General features: G+C 38.6%; 1 protein-coding gene across 1 annotated transcript in view; it reads left to right on the forward strand.

Moving 5' to 3' along the window:
• The first annotated feature begins 2,538 nt into the window (after positions 1–2,538).
• Positions 2,539–16,826, forward strand: part of b3glcta (beta 3-glucosyltransferase a) — a 90,218-nt gene continuing 75,930 nt past the window's right edge. Inside the window, exons 1-2 of the mRNA XM_085379324.1 lie at positions 2,539–2,803; positions 12,903–12,940. Coding sequence (XP_085235450.1) covers positions 2,686–2,803; positions 12,903–12,940 — 156 coding nt within the window. The 5' untranslated portion in view covers positions 2,539–2,685. The remainder of the gene's footprint in view (positions 2,804–12,902; positions 12,941–16,826) is intronic.

Here is a 16,826-nt window from a genome sequence, read left to right on the forward strand (position 1 = left end):
GAAAAAAATGAAGAGAAAAATCTGAAAAACATATACAAGAGAAAAAAACTTAAAAAAAACAACAACAACTAAAATGCAATATAGCTAACATGCTATAATGTTAGTTAAGCTTCTGTTTCGGATGCAAAAATGTCCCCTCAATTTTTAGATCTGTTCCCATAATGTCACATTTTACAACATATTGACATGGCTACAGAAAGCTATTGATTTGGCTATTCATACCATACCATAAGAAGCTCAATATTACCATATTCTCAATAGAACAAAGTAATATGGTTATGCAGCTGGTTACGACATAACACAGTTTCAGACCCAGCACATAAGGGCTTTAAGTTATTGTGCTAATTAGGCCCCTGCTCACATTTTGCTGGGACTTAATGACGTAACTAATCCACTGTCTCCTAATTAGAATGATAAAGGTGTAAGCTGTCCCACTCTCACAAGTTCAAATTAACTCCAGATATGAAGGAACCAGAGTCTTTTCAGGAGAAGTGTAATCAGGCGAAAATGCACATTGACTTTGCAGGTGTTTTACTAGATATACGTTTCTTGTCATAGCAGGAAACAGTAAGACATAATAAAATGGAAACAGTAAACTAGATGCGCAACGCTATCATGACATTGAAAGAGCTAAAGAAGGGGGTTGGATCTCCTTTTGCCTTCTGAACTGCCTTTTAATTCATGGCCCAGATCCAACAAGGTGCTAAAAACATTCCTCACAAATTTTGGTCAATATTGACATGGTAGCATCCCAATTGCTGCAGATTTGTGAGCTGTGTATACATGAGCACGATCTCTGTTCCACCACACCCCACAGGTGCTCTGTTTGGATTGAGATGCGGTGACTGCAGAGGTCATTTGAATTCAGTGAACTTACCGTAGTGTTCAGAAAACTAGTATGAGATCATTTGAGTTCATGACATGGTGCATTATCCTGTTGGAAGCAGACATCATGATCCATGCTTTCATGTTGTTTGTACCAGATTTTGACCCGACCACCTGAATGCCATAGCAGAAATCAAGCCTCGTCACACCAAGTAACATTTTTTCTTTCTTCTGTTTGTCCAATTTTGGTGAGTCAGTGTGAATTTTAGCCTCAGTTTCCTCTTCTTAGCTGACATAAGTGGTGCTCAGAGTGATCTTCTTCTACTATAACCCATCTGCCTTAGGTTCAGTTGGTTGTAACGAGTGGTTATTTGAGTTATTTGGCTTCCCATCAGCTTGAAGCATTCTAGTCATTCTCCTCTGACCTCAACAAGGCCTTTTCACCCAGTTTCCCAAAGAACTGCTACTCCCTTGATTTTTCTTCTTTTGAAAAATTCTCAGTAGATCAGCAGTTAGTGAAGTACTCAGAGCAGCCTGTTTGATACCAACAAGAGTCAGAGTCACTAAAAATCCCATTCTGATGCTCATTTTGATCTTCAGCAGGTCATATATGAATATATGCCTAAATAGTCTTAACTGATATTTGAGATATAAGATATGTGCATTAGCAAATAACTGAACAAGTGCACCTAAATAAAAAACAACAACAACAACAAAACAACTAATGGCGTGTATAAAAAACAACGTGAAAAATGAAGGCTTTGCAAAATGTGAGTCAGAAACATGGAGACAGCTGCTTTATGGGGATCTATAAAAATCTACAAAGAAGTGTTGGGTGAGTGTGGAGAGTTTTTGATAAATGTCTCCCTGTGGTTTCTTTATGTGCAAAACCAACAGTCTGCAGTGCTGTATATAGCAGATCTGCACATCATTATTATCATGAATGTAAGTTGTGACCTCTTACTGACATTTTCCAGGAATATATTTCAACATAAAGCAAGGAAACCATTCGATGAAATTCAACAATAAGCTGCATCCTACTTAGGCGTCCCAGTTCCAGGATCCGGCAATTATCTAAGCTGACCTAATGGCATGGTTTATAAGAAAGCATAACTGGAACCAATTAGTTCATGTCACTAGTTGCCCGTGTGATTTCCTCTGGTAAGACATGACAAATGTTTACTGTGGGGGGAGGAAGTGACATAACTGTAGAGAAAACTGAACAGTTATCTCCAGAGTAGAATTGGAACTACATAATCGATTAGTTACTCAGGTAAACATAACATTTCTAACAGGCTGGCGAACATTTCTTGGTATCAGCTTCTTAACTGTGTGGATTTGGTGCTCCGTTAATTAACAGTAAACTTTAAATATTTGGGTCATTTGGGTGGATTTTTTTTTTTTAGCATTTTGAATTCTCTAAAATTATTGCTATGCTTTAGTTGGAGCTATGGGTTAAATTTTAAGCAACTCATGGCTTATTTTTTATTTCATTTAATTAAAATTATAATTATAACCTTTGATAAACCTACATTGACCTTTTCGAACACGTTTTGATTAAAAAAAAAAAAAAAAAAGACTGCTCGGTAAGATGTATTTCCAGCTCTAGAGCTAAGTCGGGAGTTTCACGGGAGCACTTGAAGGTAGCAGCAGTTAGCCTCCAGTAAGCGTTTCTGTTTTTTTCCACCATCTGGCCGGGCAGCCTGTCAGCTGAGCTCAGTGAATTCATCCCGCCAGCAGAGCGCGTCCCTGCGCCTCGTACAGAAAGTGGCGATGCCTCCTGCCGGAGCATAGATCTACTCCTCGTTTTCCGTGAAAAGGAAAAGCCCAGTTGTTTGTTTTTTAACAGTCAGAAAGCCCATGCTCTGCGAGCTTCCTCCACCACCTACACAGCTCAAATACGACTCTCCCGGGATGCTGTCGAACAGCCCACACGTCGGTCACAAAGTGGCAGGCTGTTTGCTTTTCCTCTCTTTCTGTAAGTACTCACTTTACTTTCTAATCTTCAAGTCAGGGGGCTCGGACCAGACAGCTGTGAGGGACGTAACGATCCCGGCAACAGTAAACAGTTTGTTCCGTTTTTCAAGGCGAAGCTGATTTTTGTTTGGAAACAAGGGACAGTGTTGCGCTTGATACAGTTTTGCCAACAGCGCGAAGAGGCGAGCTGCGAGTGTATTTTCTTAAGTGTGAAGTGAGGAACCATGATCCGCCTCAACTTCCTGAGGAGTTTAAAGGCGATTTGCACTCACCGGGTGCCATGTGGCTTTATGTAGACCAATGAGTTTATATTAGAGTTAACGGCAGAGGAGAGGGTTTGGAAGCTCTCTCGTGGCATTTCTGTTGAAATCAAATCCCCCCCCCTCGCGACAAGCGGGGCTGCTTTTTTCCCTGACATATCGACGTTGCACCGACAGGAGTCAAGCCCGAGGATCAATGCACCTCAGGCTACAGCTCCCAAAAGCTTTAAGTTGGGGGTTTCTTTGTCGCCCTGGATGTGCGCTTGGAATTTAAAAAACAAATGCAGAAGATTAAACAAAAGCCACAGTTAAAAGCATGACTTGTTCCTATTTTTGTCGCTGTAAGAGAGTAAAAGGAAATTATGTCCACAGACTGAAAAACAAGTGAAAGGATATCTTTGCGCTTTGACTATATATAGTTTTTAATTTGTAGCACAAATATTGGCAAAATTGTTTCATAATTCCCTCAATGAAGTTGATTTCTTAACTTGATAAATGTTTAATTGATATGTTAAATCTTTTAGTTGAATTGGTTTAACACGAATTAATGCATGCTCTAAGCATGCTCCACGTATATTTGCATTAGCATATGTGTGCATGTTCTTCTGCGTGTACATGTTCCGTGCACATACAGTCACATATTCAGTGATGTGACATGGACGTTGCAGCACACAATTTGTGGCTGCAGCTGGGAAGAGAATTGGACTGAGTGACCAATATTATATCTGCCCAGTGTACCATGGTGAAGGTCCACCTGAACGAGATGAGATAAATGCTGAGCTGCTTGCCTCACTGGGACTGAAAATTGTCATGGTGACAAAAGCTAAATAGCTAAATACACAAGGATCTGCCAATGTGTTGCATTACCACAGGTCATTCTCAGTACTACTGATTCATTATTAATTGGATTCGACCTAGGATAATTAAGATTTTAACCTACAGTTAGCCGCTGCTTTACGTTCCTTTCTTTGCTTTGCTTTGCTTATTCCAAACATGAATATGTTCATGACTTTTTATTTTGTAGAATTTCACTAGAAAAAGGAGAAACATATATCACATATAATTTCTGATCAGCTTCCTTCCTTGGATGCTTATTTCTGGCAAAAATAAATAAGTAAATAAATCAAGCCTTGTCTCAGTTCAATTAATTCCTAATAACTGGAAAAGAAGGAAGTGCTGCTTTGAAGCCTACCTGCGGATGTTGCACATTAAACAAAACCGTAGCAGTTTGAAAAAGTCCTCAAGTCAATGCATGTGTGATGTAAAATATGCACTACTTTCTGGGCAGTATGAGCAGCCATGGTGTCTGCTGCAATTGACCCTGTGCCCGGGTGAAAGCTCTGTTTGTGTATTTGGCCCTGAGTCAAGCACATTTAGCTGGGCATCACACTCAGACAAGGCTGCTTGTCTGCTCCCCCTGTATGTAATATTCATGGACCTAACATTGAAGTACAGCCGAGGTCTGGAGAACAGCCAGTTTGGTGACATTAGGGTGCCACCTCTGCTGTTTTTCAATGATGTTGTCCATGGAGCCTCAACCAACTGTCATTTCTGATGTGCACTCAAGTGGTTTGACATTGAGTGTGATGCAGTCGGGACCAGCAGTTTGAGACCACAGCGCATTTTCTGGGTCCACATGGGGCGCATTTCAATTGTGGTACATGCAGTATTTCCATAGAGTGTGCAATTGCTTGTTGACTTAGAGATAGTGCAGTGATGTACAATACATGGGGTTGTAGAGCTATATAAAAATGTGGATTCAGCTTTTCTTATGCTGTTGGTGAACAGCAACATTTATCACTTGTGGCTGGAGAAGCCGGTAAAACTGTGCTGTTAATTTAGAGCAATTAAATTTAAAACACTAGTTATTTATTTACTGTAAAATTTGTCTAAACACGAGCAGTTGGTTTGTTGGTTGCTGACATTTTCATTGCAATCCAGAAAACAGCTTCTTAAAGGTTTTTGTTTTTTTATTTGTTTTTTTTTTTTCATCATGTGTCTAAGTGACAGATTGCCAATTTATCTTCAAAATTTTTTCCCCATTCCTCTACCTTAGGATGACTCAGTTCAGAGACAGTAAAAAGGACTGTGAGATTGAAGTGGGCGATGATAGGGAGAAAGGAGAGCTGAGCCAGCTCTTAAACAATAGTCTTTGTTCTGACCTTCAGCTGTGGTCACTTTTGGGTTTTTAGAAGTGACTGAAGGCATACAGCTCACATGGTGAGGAGGATTAGGATTCATGATTACTCTCTCGCAGGTCTTGGAACAGATCTTATCCCATAGGGGGAGCGAAAAGATATGACTATATCGACAATGAACGACGAGATTTTGGCTAAGTGACAAATTGGTGCTTAGAAGTCCTTTAGCTGTTTAGGTTGTTGATTTAAAAACATCAATTTAGCTTAATAAAAAGGCACAGGGCCAGTTTAAGGAACAGGTTGCACCAGCATAAATTAGTTTTGGCATCTTTGTGACAGAAAGGCGTGGACACCGTTATTTCTGCTGCTGCATATGTATTTGTGGGAGTTTCCCTATTAGAGTGCAAAACTTGGATTCAGTGAGTTAGAAAATCTACTAAGGCTTGCAGCCAGCAATTAACTACCAGCTGCTGAAAGCAAAGAATAAAAGCATGTGATATTTTTTTGTAGTGATAGTCATCACTTGAAGCATTAATTCTAGTAGGAATGGCAGTGAGAGATGTTATGAGAATAAAGGCGTGAGTGAAACACCTGGAGCAGAAAGCCAAAGTTTTGCCTCTGTCGTGTAACTCTTCAGTGAGTCTCCATCCTCAGTGCTTGGATCTGATGTATTTCTGGTCCTTAATATTGATATTACTTGTATATTAGTGTTGGAGAGAGGGGGGATAATAGTTTACAAATGCTAGCATAGGTGCTATGGATGTAATGCAAGCACCAGAATTAGTTGTTGGGGTGCTTCATGTTCCAATATCAGTCCACAAGAAAAACTGCAGAGCAAACTGTGTGTTTCTTTACTCACAAGTACACACACTCGGCCATGCAACTCACAAATCGCATTCATGTTTTGTTTTTCCCATTATTTTAGTATTATTTATCTTTACTCCTCTCTAATATGAAATGTCTGTAGAAATATAGCTATTAATGTTTCTTTGCTGCCCACAGCAAATCAGATTAATTCCTTTGACTTTAATAAATAACTGCAGCCTCTTGTGGCAGGCAGATAAAACAACATGCATACATTTCAGCACATGGCATAGCAACCTTATTAACTCGCAGATCAGTCAGGATCTGAACTTAAAAAATGTTTTGTTCTTTCTCTTCTGTGTATCCTGCTGATCACCTGTTACACACGGATTTAAGATTTATACTTCAGATGTGTTTGTTACTCTACCTGAGCTGTGAGATTTAAGCAGACGACCACTGCTCAAAACCTTAAAGACCCAACACAGTCTCCATCAATTTTCTGACAGAAGACTTCACCCTTATATAGAAACATATCGATTAGCATGCTGTTGAAACTCAACTGTAAAATGTGTGCTTATGCTGTCTTACTATACCACTGTTTTTGTTGTTTCATTAGGGTTTGACCACCTGATGTGCTCTCATTTTGGCAGACTGTGTACCTGTACATTTGCATATCGTTAGCTTCATAGCATAATTGCCTAAGTCATTTGACTAAGTCAATGACTTAGGCAATTATGCTATGAAGCTAACGATATTGTTGCAAGATAACCTGGACACTTTGCGCTCCCATTGGCAACATGTTTTGTGATGTTGCGCTCATATGGTAGTGACATGTCAGTCAAAAAGTAGCTATGCCTAAAAATATACCCTGCTTTGTCATTTAATGTGGGACCATAATTTTAAATATGAGCATTACATTTTAATAAAATAGACCTAAAACTATTGAAATTATTGGTTAGTTTGGAATGTGTATACTGATGTTATAGATCTGGTAGGGTCATTTTCTTATAAAATCGTGTTGGAAGGCTACACACATCTTTATGTGCAGTATATGGTGCCATCATTGCAAAATGTGCTCCTGGAAACACCTAGTTTCATTAGAAAAAAACCCACAACAAAGGCAGTTTCCTGTATTTTTCCTGTCACTCTAAATGTCTGCAGCCTGATATTGACACAGTCGCTGGACTTGACAGATCTGTAGCTCAGAACAAAATGAAGGTCAAGTTAAAGAATGGATGTGGTCCAACTTATGTTTGCTGAGTATGGCATTGTCCTTGTCCATTACTTTTTAATATATTTGCGGAATACAGCATCTTAATCTGCTATATGAGCCGTCTGCAGCTGTCTGGTTGTTGTTTTCACCTTGTGAGTTTGTGTGTGTATGTGTGCATGTGTTTGTGTGTCATTCTGGCAAAATCTAATCTTGGAGACACCCACTATAGCATTGGTGGTTTTAGTACATTGGCATCTTTATATATCTGAGACAGTCTGTGAACGAGACATGAAGCTGTATAAACAAATAATAATTTCATGATTAAAAGCTGCTACAAAAGTATGATAACGTTTATTTAATGTAATCAGCATTTATATATTTAAAAATCCAACCAACCAAACAATAAAACATTTGCACTGAGAGTGAGCGCCATAGCTCTAACTCGATTACGTGTTGCTAGTATGGATCTTGGATGGCTGCTGGTGGTGCTCGAGCTGGGAGAGAAAGTTTAAATTTAATATGACACAATCCCAGATGAAGCTTCTGCATCTTGCATGCCGAACAGTTTGCAGAGCAGTTGTCAAAAAATATAAACCAAATGAATTATTACAACTGTGTGTGAAACTGTGTGCCATCTGTGCCAGCCCTTTGAGGAGATTTACTTATAATAGCTTTTATTGTTCTTGTTGCTGCTAAGTTCTATAATTTTTCAATGAGAAATGCTGGCATCCTGAAATCATCTTACCTCACGTATAAGTTATGGTAAGTTTTCTTCAGCCTGGGGTTATTATTGATCATTACTGATGAAAATTCATCATAACCGCCCTTGATGTGCTGCCCCAGTGGTTGCTGACTGTCACTAGGTGAAAGAGGTTGCTGCATCAAAAACCTCCTTGTGATTGCCTTGGTCACTAGCAGATCGACTTGTGTCCAAATTCCACCAGTGACAGAAATATCTGCAAAAAAGGTTTTTGATGCACCAACATATAACTTTTTGTGACTGATTTCACCCACTGTAGCAACTGCCAGCAACCATTTGTCCCCATTCCCATCGAGGGTGGAAACAACAAGCTTGTTTCCCCATTAGAGGCAAAAACTAACAGGTGGTGATATGCGACTCAAATTTAAACGAATGACTCAACCAAGCATCGCTAGCTGCTCTTGTTAGCTGCAATTTATGTGACAGGAAGAGAAGATGGTGGAAGGAAATTACTGATGCTGTTCCATATAGTTTGGCCAAGTTTCTTTAGTTATTGTTAAACTAGTGCTAAGAAGTTATTTTAAATTTTTATTTTAGACTTTTATTTTAAATTCCAAGGGAAACACTACTTTTGTGCTTACACTTGACTCATGATGAGTCACCTCTATTGTACTGTAATGCTGCTGCTGCTGGGACCTTGTTTCAATGGATTCACACTTCAAATTAGGTAGTCTGTCATCAGTGACAGTAACTCATTGGAAAAGAAGGGTAGAGAATGCACTTCATTTACTTGCACTCATAAATGCTGCTGCCTGCAAGGTGCAGGCATTGATAAAATGTTGTGCAGTTTTTTTTTTTTTTAGTTTTTTTTTTGTTTTTTTTGTGTGAAATATCATTATCACAAAATTTCTTGAAGTTTCGTGATATAATTTTGAGGCATTATTGACCACCCCTAGACACAATCAACGCCAAAGTCTGCCCGCACAAGTAGGAAACCAGAAGGGATCAGATTTTTAATGTAGAGGGAAAAGAAAAAGTAGAAAGGGATCCTAACATTTGTCATATTTATAATTTGTTCTTTTAATTTGCTGTGAAGTAACCCTGACTCCAACCCATCTATTAGATATGAATGGCAAAACTGATCTTACCAACAGAGGTTCATCAGGGGATGTTGGTAGTGGACTTAAACGGTATGATGGGATTTGGATGTAGATTGCAGTCACACAGGCGTTAGCAGAAGGATAGCAGAAACTATGAAAAGGAGGGTTTATAAAATTGTACAGAAACCTGATATGATGTGTGATTTGGAGATGTTTCAGTGACAAAAAGACAGTAGGTGGAGCCGTAGGTGGCAGAGTTGAAATGAATTGCAGAATAGAAACGAGAAGGGCAGCTCAGGTTAAGTGATTTGGACACAAAGTTAGACAGCCATGGTTGATGTTTGGACATGTACTGTTGAACATGGAGCTGCCAGGCAGGAGTAAAAGACAAAGACCACAGAGGGGGTTAATGGATGTAGTGAAGGAGGACATGCAGAGTGTTGGACTGATAGATGAAGATGCAAGTGATGGGGTCAGATGATCTACTGTTGCGACTGCTAAAGGGAGGAGCTGAAAGAAGAAGAAGATAAAAAAAGCTGTGGCCTGGTTCATGTCGTGATGACATTTTCAAAACATTTAACATTAATAAAGCAGGATGAAAATTAACTTTGTCTTCAACTTGAAGATACTTAATGATCGAAATAGGCCAACATTAGAAAACAAAGCAGTATGTTTTTCCCCACCTGTGTTATTCAAGACAAATACTCGTGCATTTTTTCTCATGTTTCATTTTCCTAAATGTTTGTTCTTTTCACCAGCCACTTTACAACATCTTGTGCCAGGTAGTGTTGTTGTGTAAAGAGGAGGGCTATGGATGGCCTTTCAGAAGAGGTTGGTAAGAGCTGAATCCATGTTTAATGGCTCTCAGCTTGGCAGTGTTTGCACGCTGGTCTCAAAAGTGGTTTCTGGATGGCAGCCCTGCCACATACATCAGCACTGTGAAGCTAACAGGATTTTAGATTTTATTGTTTTTGCCAAATTAAATAACTTTGTTTTTTGAACCACTGCAGCTGCAGTTCAGAGCTTTCTCTATTCAGTCTATTTGGAAGCCCTTAGTTGTCTCATGTTGCTTTGAATACCCCACATGGACATGGTGATTATCAGAGCTCTTTTAAAGCAGACACTGATTGCTAATTTGCATTCAAGTTAATATAATACACCTGAATAACTGCCTTTGTTAATACGATTTAATTACTTCAAAGCACTTTTCATGTGGTGTCTCTATTTTTCCCAGCTCTCTCAGCGCCCATTAAATGCTGGAAGTAATTAAAGTCAGACACTGACCAATTGTCAAACAAGCAAGCCATTGTTTAATTACTATGAATCCATTTTTCATTAGCAGGAAATGGCTCTCAGTAGAACCCTTCAACCTGTTTGAATTTAATAAAGTATCTAGCTGCTCTGCATACATTCTTTGTCAGTCTTGAATTTGGATTCGCCTAAGATGAAACCCGAGTGCAGCGTTTCCTTGATAATTGCACTGGACATGTTCTGTCATTATGACAACAGCGTATATTCTGCACAGGCTTGTTTAAAAGCTAAACCATTCAGCGCCGTCATTGTGTAAAGGAATTTGGAGACTTTCTGAAATCAAAGCCACTTCATCTCAGTGTGGCTCAATTGAAAACACGGTTGGAAACAACAGACTTGATTATGCAGGCTGAGGAAGCAATGAGATGGAGGTGCTCCAGTCACCGCTCCTGATGTTATGTATGGAGTTATTCCCCCTCTTCCTTTCTGTGCATCTCTGCCTCTCCAGGGTGAGCCATGAAAAGATGGGAATTTTGAGCAGAGGTAGCAGAATGTATTGTTAACTTGTATGTATTCCTGTAGGAAGCCCAGTTTCATACCAAATGTTGCATTTTTAATAACAACAGAAACCAGAATACAATATCATGATGTCGTGTGTAGTGTCTACATACCTAAAGCTTTGCTGGCTCTCGCTTTATGTTTGTGAACTTCACATAGCTTTTAGGATATACAGATATCAGATAATGATGTGAGGGGAGGGGGGTGGGGGTGTACAAAATTGAGTTTTGCTGGCTTCTTGTGTATAATGAAGAAAAAAGGAGGCAGTTTAATCCAGATTGTGATTCCCATTATGCAAGATTTATTTTGAGCTTCTCATTTTATAAATACGATCAGGCTCCCCCTCTTCTTTCTTTTACCTTTTTCTTTGGTCACCCTGTGTCTGTTAGATGCAGACTCTTTTTGTGGGAAATGTTTGAAGAGAGAGTTACCTGTAAAATATAACAGTCTAAAAAAATCAAAGATTTGTCAGTAGTGCTGGTCAATACATTGCATTCTTTATATTCATTGAAATATGAGCATGGACCACATCACAAAAGCTGCCTGAAACACACTGGAAATCCATTTTATTTGCAGACACCATGATTTTACACTCCAAAGGGAAATATTTGACCTTGTTCAGCAATGTTTGAAATAACTGCTTTTCTTTATTCAGTGGGAAGTTGCTATCCACGATTTTTTTTCCTATACTGAACAATGTTGTTGCACATGCGTTTATCTATTTGCTTTTTTTTTATGTCAATTTATACCCATTTTATCTGAAGTATTTAATCAGGAAATGAAACCATTATTAAGTAATTTCTTTCACATTAGCCTTAAAGTTGAGCATGATGGTTCATTCTGCACTATTATATAATGGTACTAATGTTATTTCTAATTAACAAAGTCACTGCTGAGTCATTGTGGAATTTCTTTTAAGACACTATGTGCTGTGTTTTGTTTCTCTGTTAATTATTTGAATGTCATTCATGTTTGGTTGATTTAACAGCTCATCAGCATCATCTTTTCTGTCTTCTCTCCATTTGTCTCATTTTGTCCTTGTCACACAAGCACTTTAAATTAACTGTGAACTGCTGTAAACAGTAGCAGGAAACAGAATTTATTTATGTTTTTAAATGCAAGAAAACCTAACTAGTAAAAATCAGACCTTCTCTTCCATTCTTAGGAAAAATAAAATCCCTTCATTTCCTTTAGATAGTTTTAAAAGTGTCAGCATCCACTGTTATTTTCAGTGTTTTCATTATAAGAATAATAGCAGTCACTTGTTTTGATCTGGCAGCTTCATTCCAGGCTTTGCAGACAGAAGTATTTAAATGGACTTTTTGTGCTTGTTAAATAATTTAAGTTAAGGGTTTCCTTACTATGGCTGGAATCAATATCTGACCAAATTATTGCAGAGTGGTTCACAGAGATTGTATCAATCTTCTGAAATACAGATAGTTATATCTTTTCTGTAGAGCCTATATTTTGGATATTACATAGTGGTTCGGTTGAAGCTCGAAAACATATCTGCTGCTTTTAGGTTTTAATCTGAACTCTCTGTTGACCTTTTTAATGGCCACAGTGCAGTGAGTCAGCAGAGGAAATTTAACAATTTTTTATGTTAGATCATCTAATTAAAGTCAGATTTAAAGCTGAGTGATGTGGGAGTGAAGGCAGTGTAATTTAATATAAATTGCTTTATTAATTCATTCTCAGCAACGCTGCCGTTTTTGATGTATTGATTTGAAATCCTGAGAACCTTTCTGAGAAGATTTTCTTGTCTCTGAATCGATGGCAATGTAATTGGATAGAAGCTCTCAAGGCTCTAATTATAATCTCGAATGGTGAAATGGTCCCGTACGCTTTTAGACATCCAGCAGCAACTCCGAATGGAAGAAAACCCTCAAATACCTTTTAAATATGTTGTTTGTCCACAAATAATAATAAACAAGTTGTTTTCTTTTAGTGTTGCATTTGTATGACAACTTTTAGATGGTGAAGACTGAAGCACAAAGGAGACTGTTTCAGTTTTGAATATTTTATTTCTTTTTGCTGGATGATTTGGAATAACATAATCTTTTTCCATTGTTTCAGTTCACCTTGCTGCTGGCAGCTCAGGAAAAGACACACAGGTAAGAAAAACAGTTGACCCCCATTATTCTTTGTTTCCTATGTGAAAATGAAACTTGATATGATACCTGAAACCTTACACTGTCAGTACACTGAGGTATTGTAAGTAGTTAATCATTTGTTTCTTGCTTTTCAGTTGGTCGGGAAGCCTCCACTTCCTGACCAGCTCAAATTAGCCATGTTTTTGTAATTGAACCCATATTGGCCTCTAGATCAGAAGTTTGATTTGCTCAGCACAAAGTCGATTTTCTGCAAGTTCAGTGTGGTTTTCTTGCTCTTGCACTTTCTGTAGTCTGCAGTTGCTGTGTGATAAATAATTAACATTTTCAGTTGCTCTACTTCTTATTGGTGTGAGAAGATGTTGACAGTAAGCCTCCTGGCAGAGGTGCTTAGCATCACAAAAACGGCAAATTACTGTCTTACTTTTTTACTGATGTCAACTAATTCTTTTCCTGCTGAGGAAGTTTTGCTCTTTTAGTTTGACACTTTTTCAGTTTTGTTCCCCCATGTTCTTATAAATGATGGAGAAATTGTTTTTAACTAAACCTCCAGTGTGATCCAACTGAATATAAATACCCTAAAACAGTTGGTTCTTTGTTGGATTGTATTCGTGAGAACTGCAGAAGCTATTGGCATCCAATTTAAACAAAAAAAGAAGGCAGTTTTCCTAATAAAATTATCAAATTATTAAGGTATCTATTAGAAAAGATACTCATTCAAATCATGATCCCCTTTTTTAACTAGGGAACCATTTGGCACTGCTGCCCATCAAAGTGATAAAGTAAAACTATTTATATAATAATCACCCAGGAGAAGAAACCCATTGGGGGCACTGAAAAGAGCTGAGTTTTTACAACAAAGAAAAGATAATCAGGAATAAAATTGCTAATGTGCTGAAAAAAAGACGTGATTGTGAATCATGCCACAATGATAAAAGCAGAGAAACCAGTTTATGGAGTTCCTTTATGTCTAAACTGCCGCAATGAATCTATTCATACACTTAAATGTCTGCAAAAAGCACGGGGAAACAGCTCAACATTTATTTTTGTCTTTTCCTATATTTACCCTTGCATGAGGTTGCTAATGGTTTTGAAAGCTCATGATCTCTTTATACTCCCAGCATACTATGAATTTCCTAATGCACTCACTGCCCACTGCATAGGCTGTGGCTAAAGGGGCAGGGTAGGTCACCCACTGCTCAGACGTTTAGTGGTTCAATAACCTCTACTCCAGGCTGCACGTCCAAGTGTCCTTGGACCATGTTTACAGTGAAAAGTGATGCACTGACGTGTGGGTGCATAAGTGAATGTTGATTATAATGGAAAGCACTTTGAGTGTGTAATGAATAGGAAAACACTACATAAAATCCATTTACCATTTAGAAAATTTTAGCAGGTTTCTCAGACATAAAGACACTTTGCCTTCTGTATGTACATTTGTTGTATTTAGCGTGTGTGTGTGTGTGTGTGTGTTTTGTGTAACTCGGGTCAAATGTGAACCAGGTTATTTATTTCCTTTTTAGATCTTCCGAGCTGAGAAACAACATTAACAAATTAGAACGGAATACAAATTTTTAGGTCATGGAAGTGCTCCAGTTTAGTTATGAAAAGTCATAAAATATAGATCAGGGCTGTGGCAGGAGGCTTGAAGGTCACTCACACATAAAATATTTTGCAACATATCCTTAGAAATGATCAAAGAGTAAGAAAACAATGTTAATGTTTGGAATTTTATACCGTTTATGAATAAAGCATTTTAAATGCTTGTCCCACTGATAGTTATTGACATTTTACAAAAGTGCTTGTACAGCCTTTTTTGTGGCAGGGGTAATAAGAAACAACAATTTTTTTTCCTGCTTTACATCAAAAATGAGTTGTTTTTGCAGTTTAGATTTTGCTTCCTGATTCTCTTGTTCATATTTATTTATTTTTGGTTGATGTTTTTGTAATCACTTGTTATTGTGCAATAAGTGGTTCCGATCATTAACAGGGCCTCATCAGTGCAAAAACAGGAAGTGCTTAAAGAATCCACTAAAAATAAGCAAATACTAATTAGTATATCCAATAGAAATTTCAGAAGCAATATATGTGTAAATGCCATTGTATAGATCAGGGGTCGGCAACCCTAGGCACGCGTGCCAACTGTGGCACGCGAAGGGTTAACTGATGGCACGACCATAGCTGGACTAGCCATCGGGCATACTGGGCATTTGCTCGGTGGCCCGGTGACTTTTTTTTCTTTGTAGCGGTATAAACAATGAAAGGTGGTGGATTGGCCAGATGCTGGTCGGTGTGTAAAAATAACTCAGTTGTTTGGTGGTGGCTATGGCGGTGCTTCCTCAGATTCAGTAAAATGAGCAAGTGGTGGAGGCCAGCAGGTGGATGAGAGAAAGGGGAGGCAGGAGGAGCAGAGACCTGAGACAGCTGCCGGTCGGAGTGTCAGGTGAACTGAACTTCAGGTAAGAAGTTATGACCTGCTGTCTATCTGGGTCAGATATAAACCAAGTTTAGGCGGAGTTTATTTTCGTTGTGCTGACTTTTTACAGTCAGCTACAATAACTTGTACTGCTCGTACCGTCATGCTAGCATGACAGAGTTTCTATACAGCTGGGTAGGTGCTTTGATGTTACTGATGTTGAACTTTATTTAATTCATAAGGTTAGTTAGTAGAGTTGCCAACCGTCCTGTAAAAAGATGGAATCGTCCTGCATTGAGAGAAAATATTACGTGTTTCGTGTTGAGGTGAAAAGGAACATTTTGTCCCGTACTTCAGCTAGAATGGAAAAAGACACAAAGCTGGAGTTATTCTGTCATTACACTGCACAACTGCCTCTTCTTCTCTCATTCCCTCCCCCTCCCTCTCCTGTTTCTTCTTTAATCATGAAACTGATCAATGATCAGCTGATCGGCTTTTCTCTCTTGTTTGTTTATCGCCCACTTTGCGCCAGAAAGAGGAAACCAGCGGATGTCGCGCTAAGCAACAGCAGCACGTTTAAGCTTGATCAGCTGCTGTTAGAATTTATTTAATATTAATTTCTAGTATCAGCTGATGTTTGCTGGAGCCACAGCTGTAAAAGCTGCTGGTCATGATGTCGGTTTGTATATCTGGTGAGAGGGAAACATGAAGATGAAACCAGGAGATGTCCTTACTGAATCATCAGAGCTGGACAGGTGATGGAGAAACAGGTTTACCTTTAAGGTGACATGAATGAGTTGAAGGGAAGTTATGAACTGTTTCTGAGAGACAAATAACACCAGGATCCTTTTTTTTTTTTTTTTTATGTAGCTGACAGCTGGTAACTATGCAGGGGCGGGTCTAGCAAAGTTTTGCCAGGGGGCCAGGTAGGGCATTAACAGGGAGAAGGGGACACAAAGAAATACTTTCTAATTCTCATTTAAAATGTCTAGCTGTTATTAAATAATTATCTGAAGCTTACAACCATAGTTTTTATCTGACGTAAAATGTATAGAAATCATACATATAACATCCACAGCTGTGCGTGTTCATGGAGCTTGCATTTTCACCTGCTGGACATCACTACCTGACAAGTTTAACTGTCTTCAGAACATTGCATAGGCCTTATTGACAGTATTTAGCTCTACATATCTGTGTGAGCAGATTTTCATGAGTGTCCTCAGGTAGCCGTCTGAATGCTGGACACTTGGAGACCTGTGTCTCTGAGTGGGAGACCAGAGATCAGAGTGTATTAACAGACATGCCATATTGGCCCAGTTAATTTTTCTTATCATTGTTGTGAGGAGACCATAAATAGCATTTGCATTTTCTGTTGTACAGTTCATTTGCTGTTATGGAGTTCTTGTTATGGATAAAATGTGTCTTTTTTTTGTTTCAAAATAGCTGATAACTATTCGCTGATAGCTGGCAACA

Source organism: Rhamphochromis longiceps, linkage group LG14 (genome assembly GCF_057381845.1).
Source record: "Rhamphochromis longiceps isolate RC_006_pf linkage group LG14, R_longiceps_female_GT1.1, whole genome shotgun sequence".
Classification (NCBI taxonomy): Eukaryota; Metazoa; Chordata; class Actinopteri; order Cichliformes; family Cichlidae; genus Rhamphochromis; species Rhamphochromis longiceps.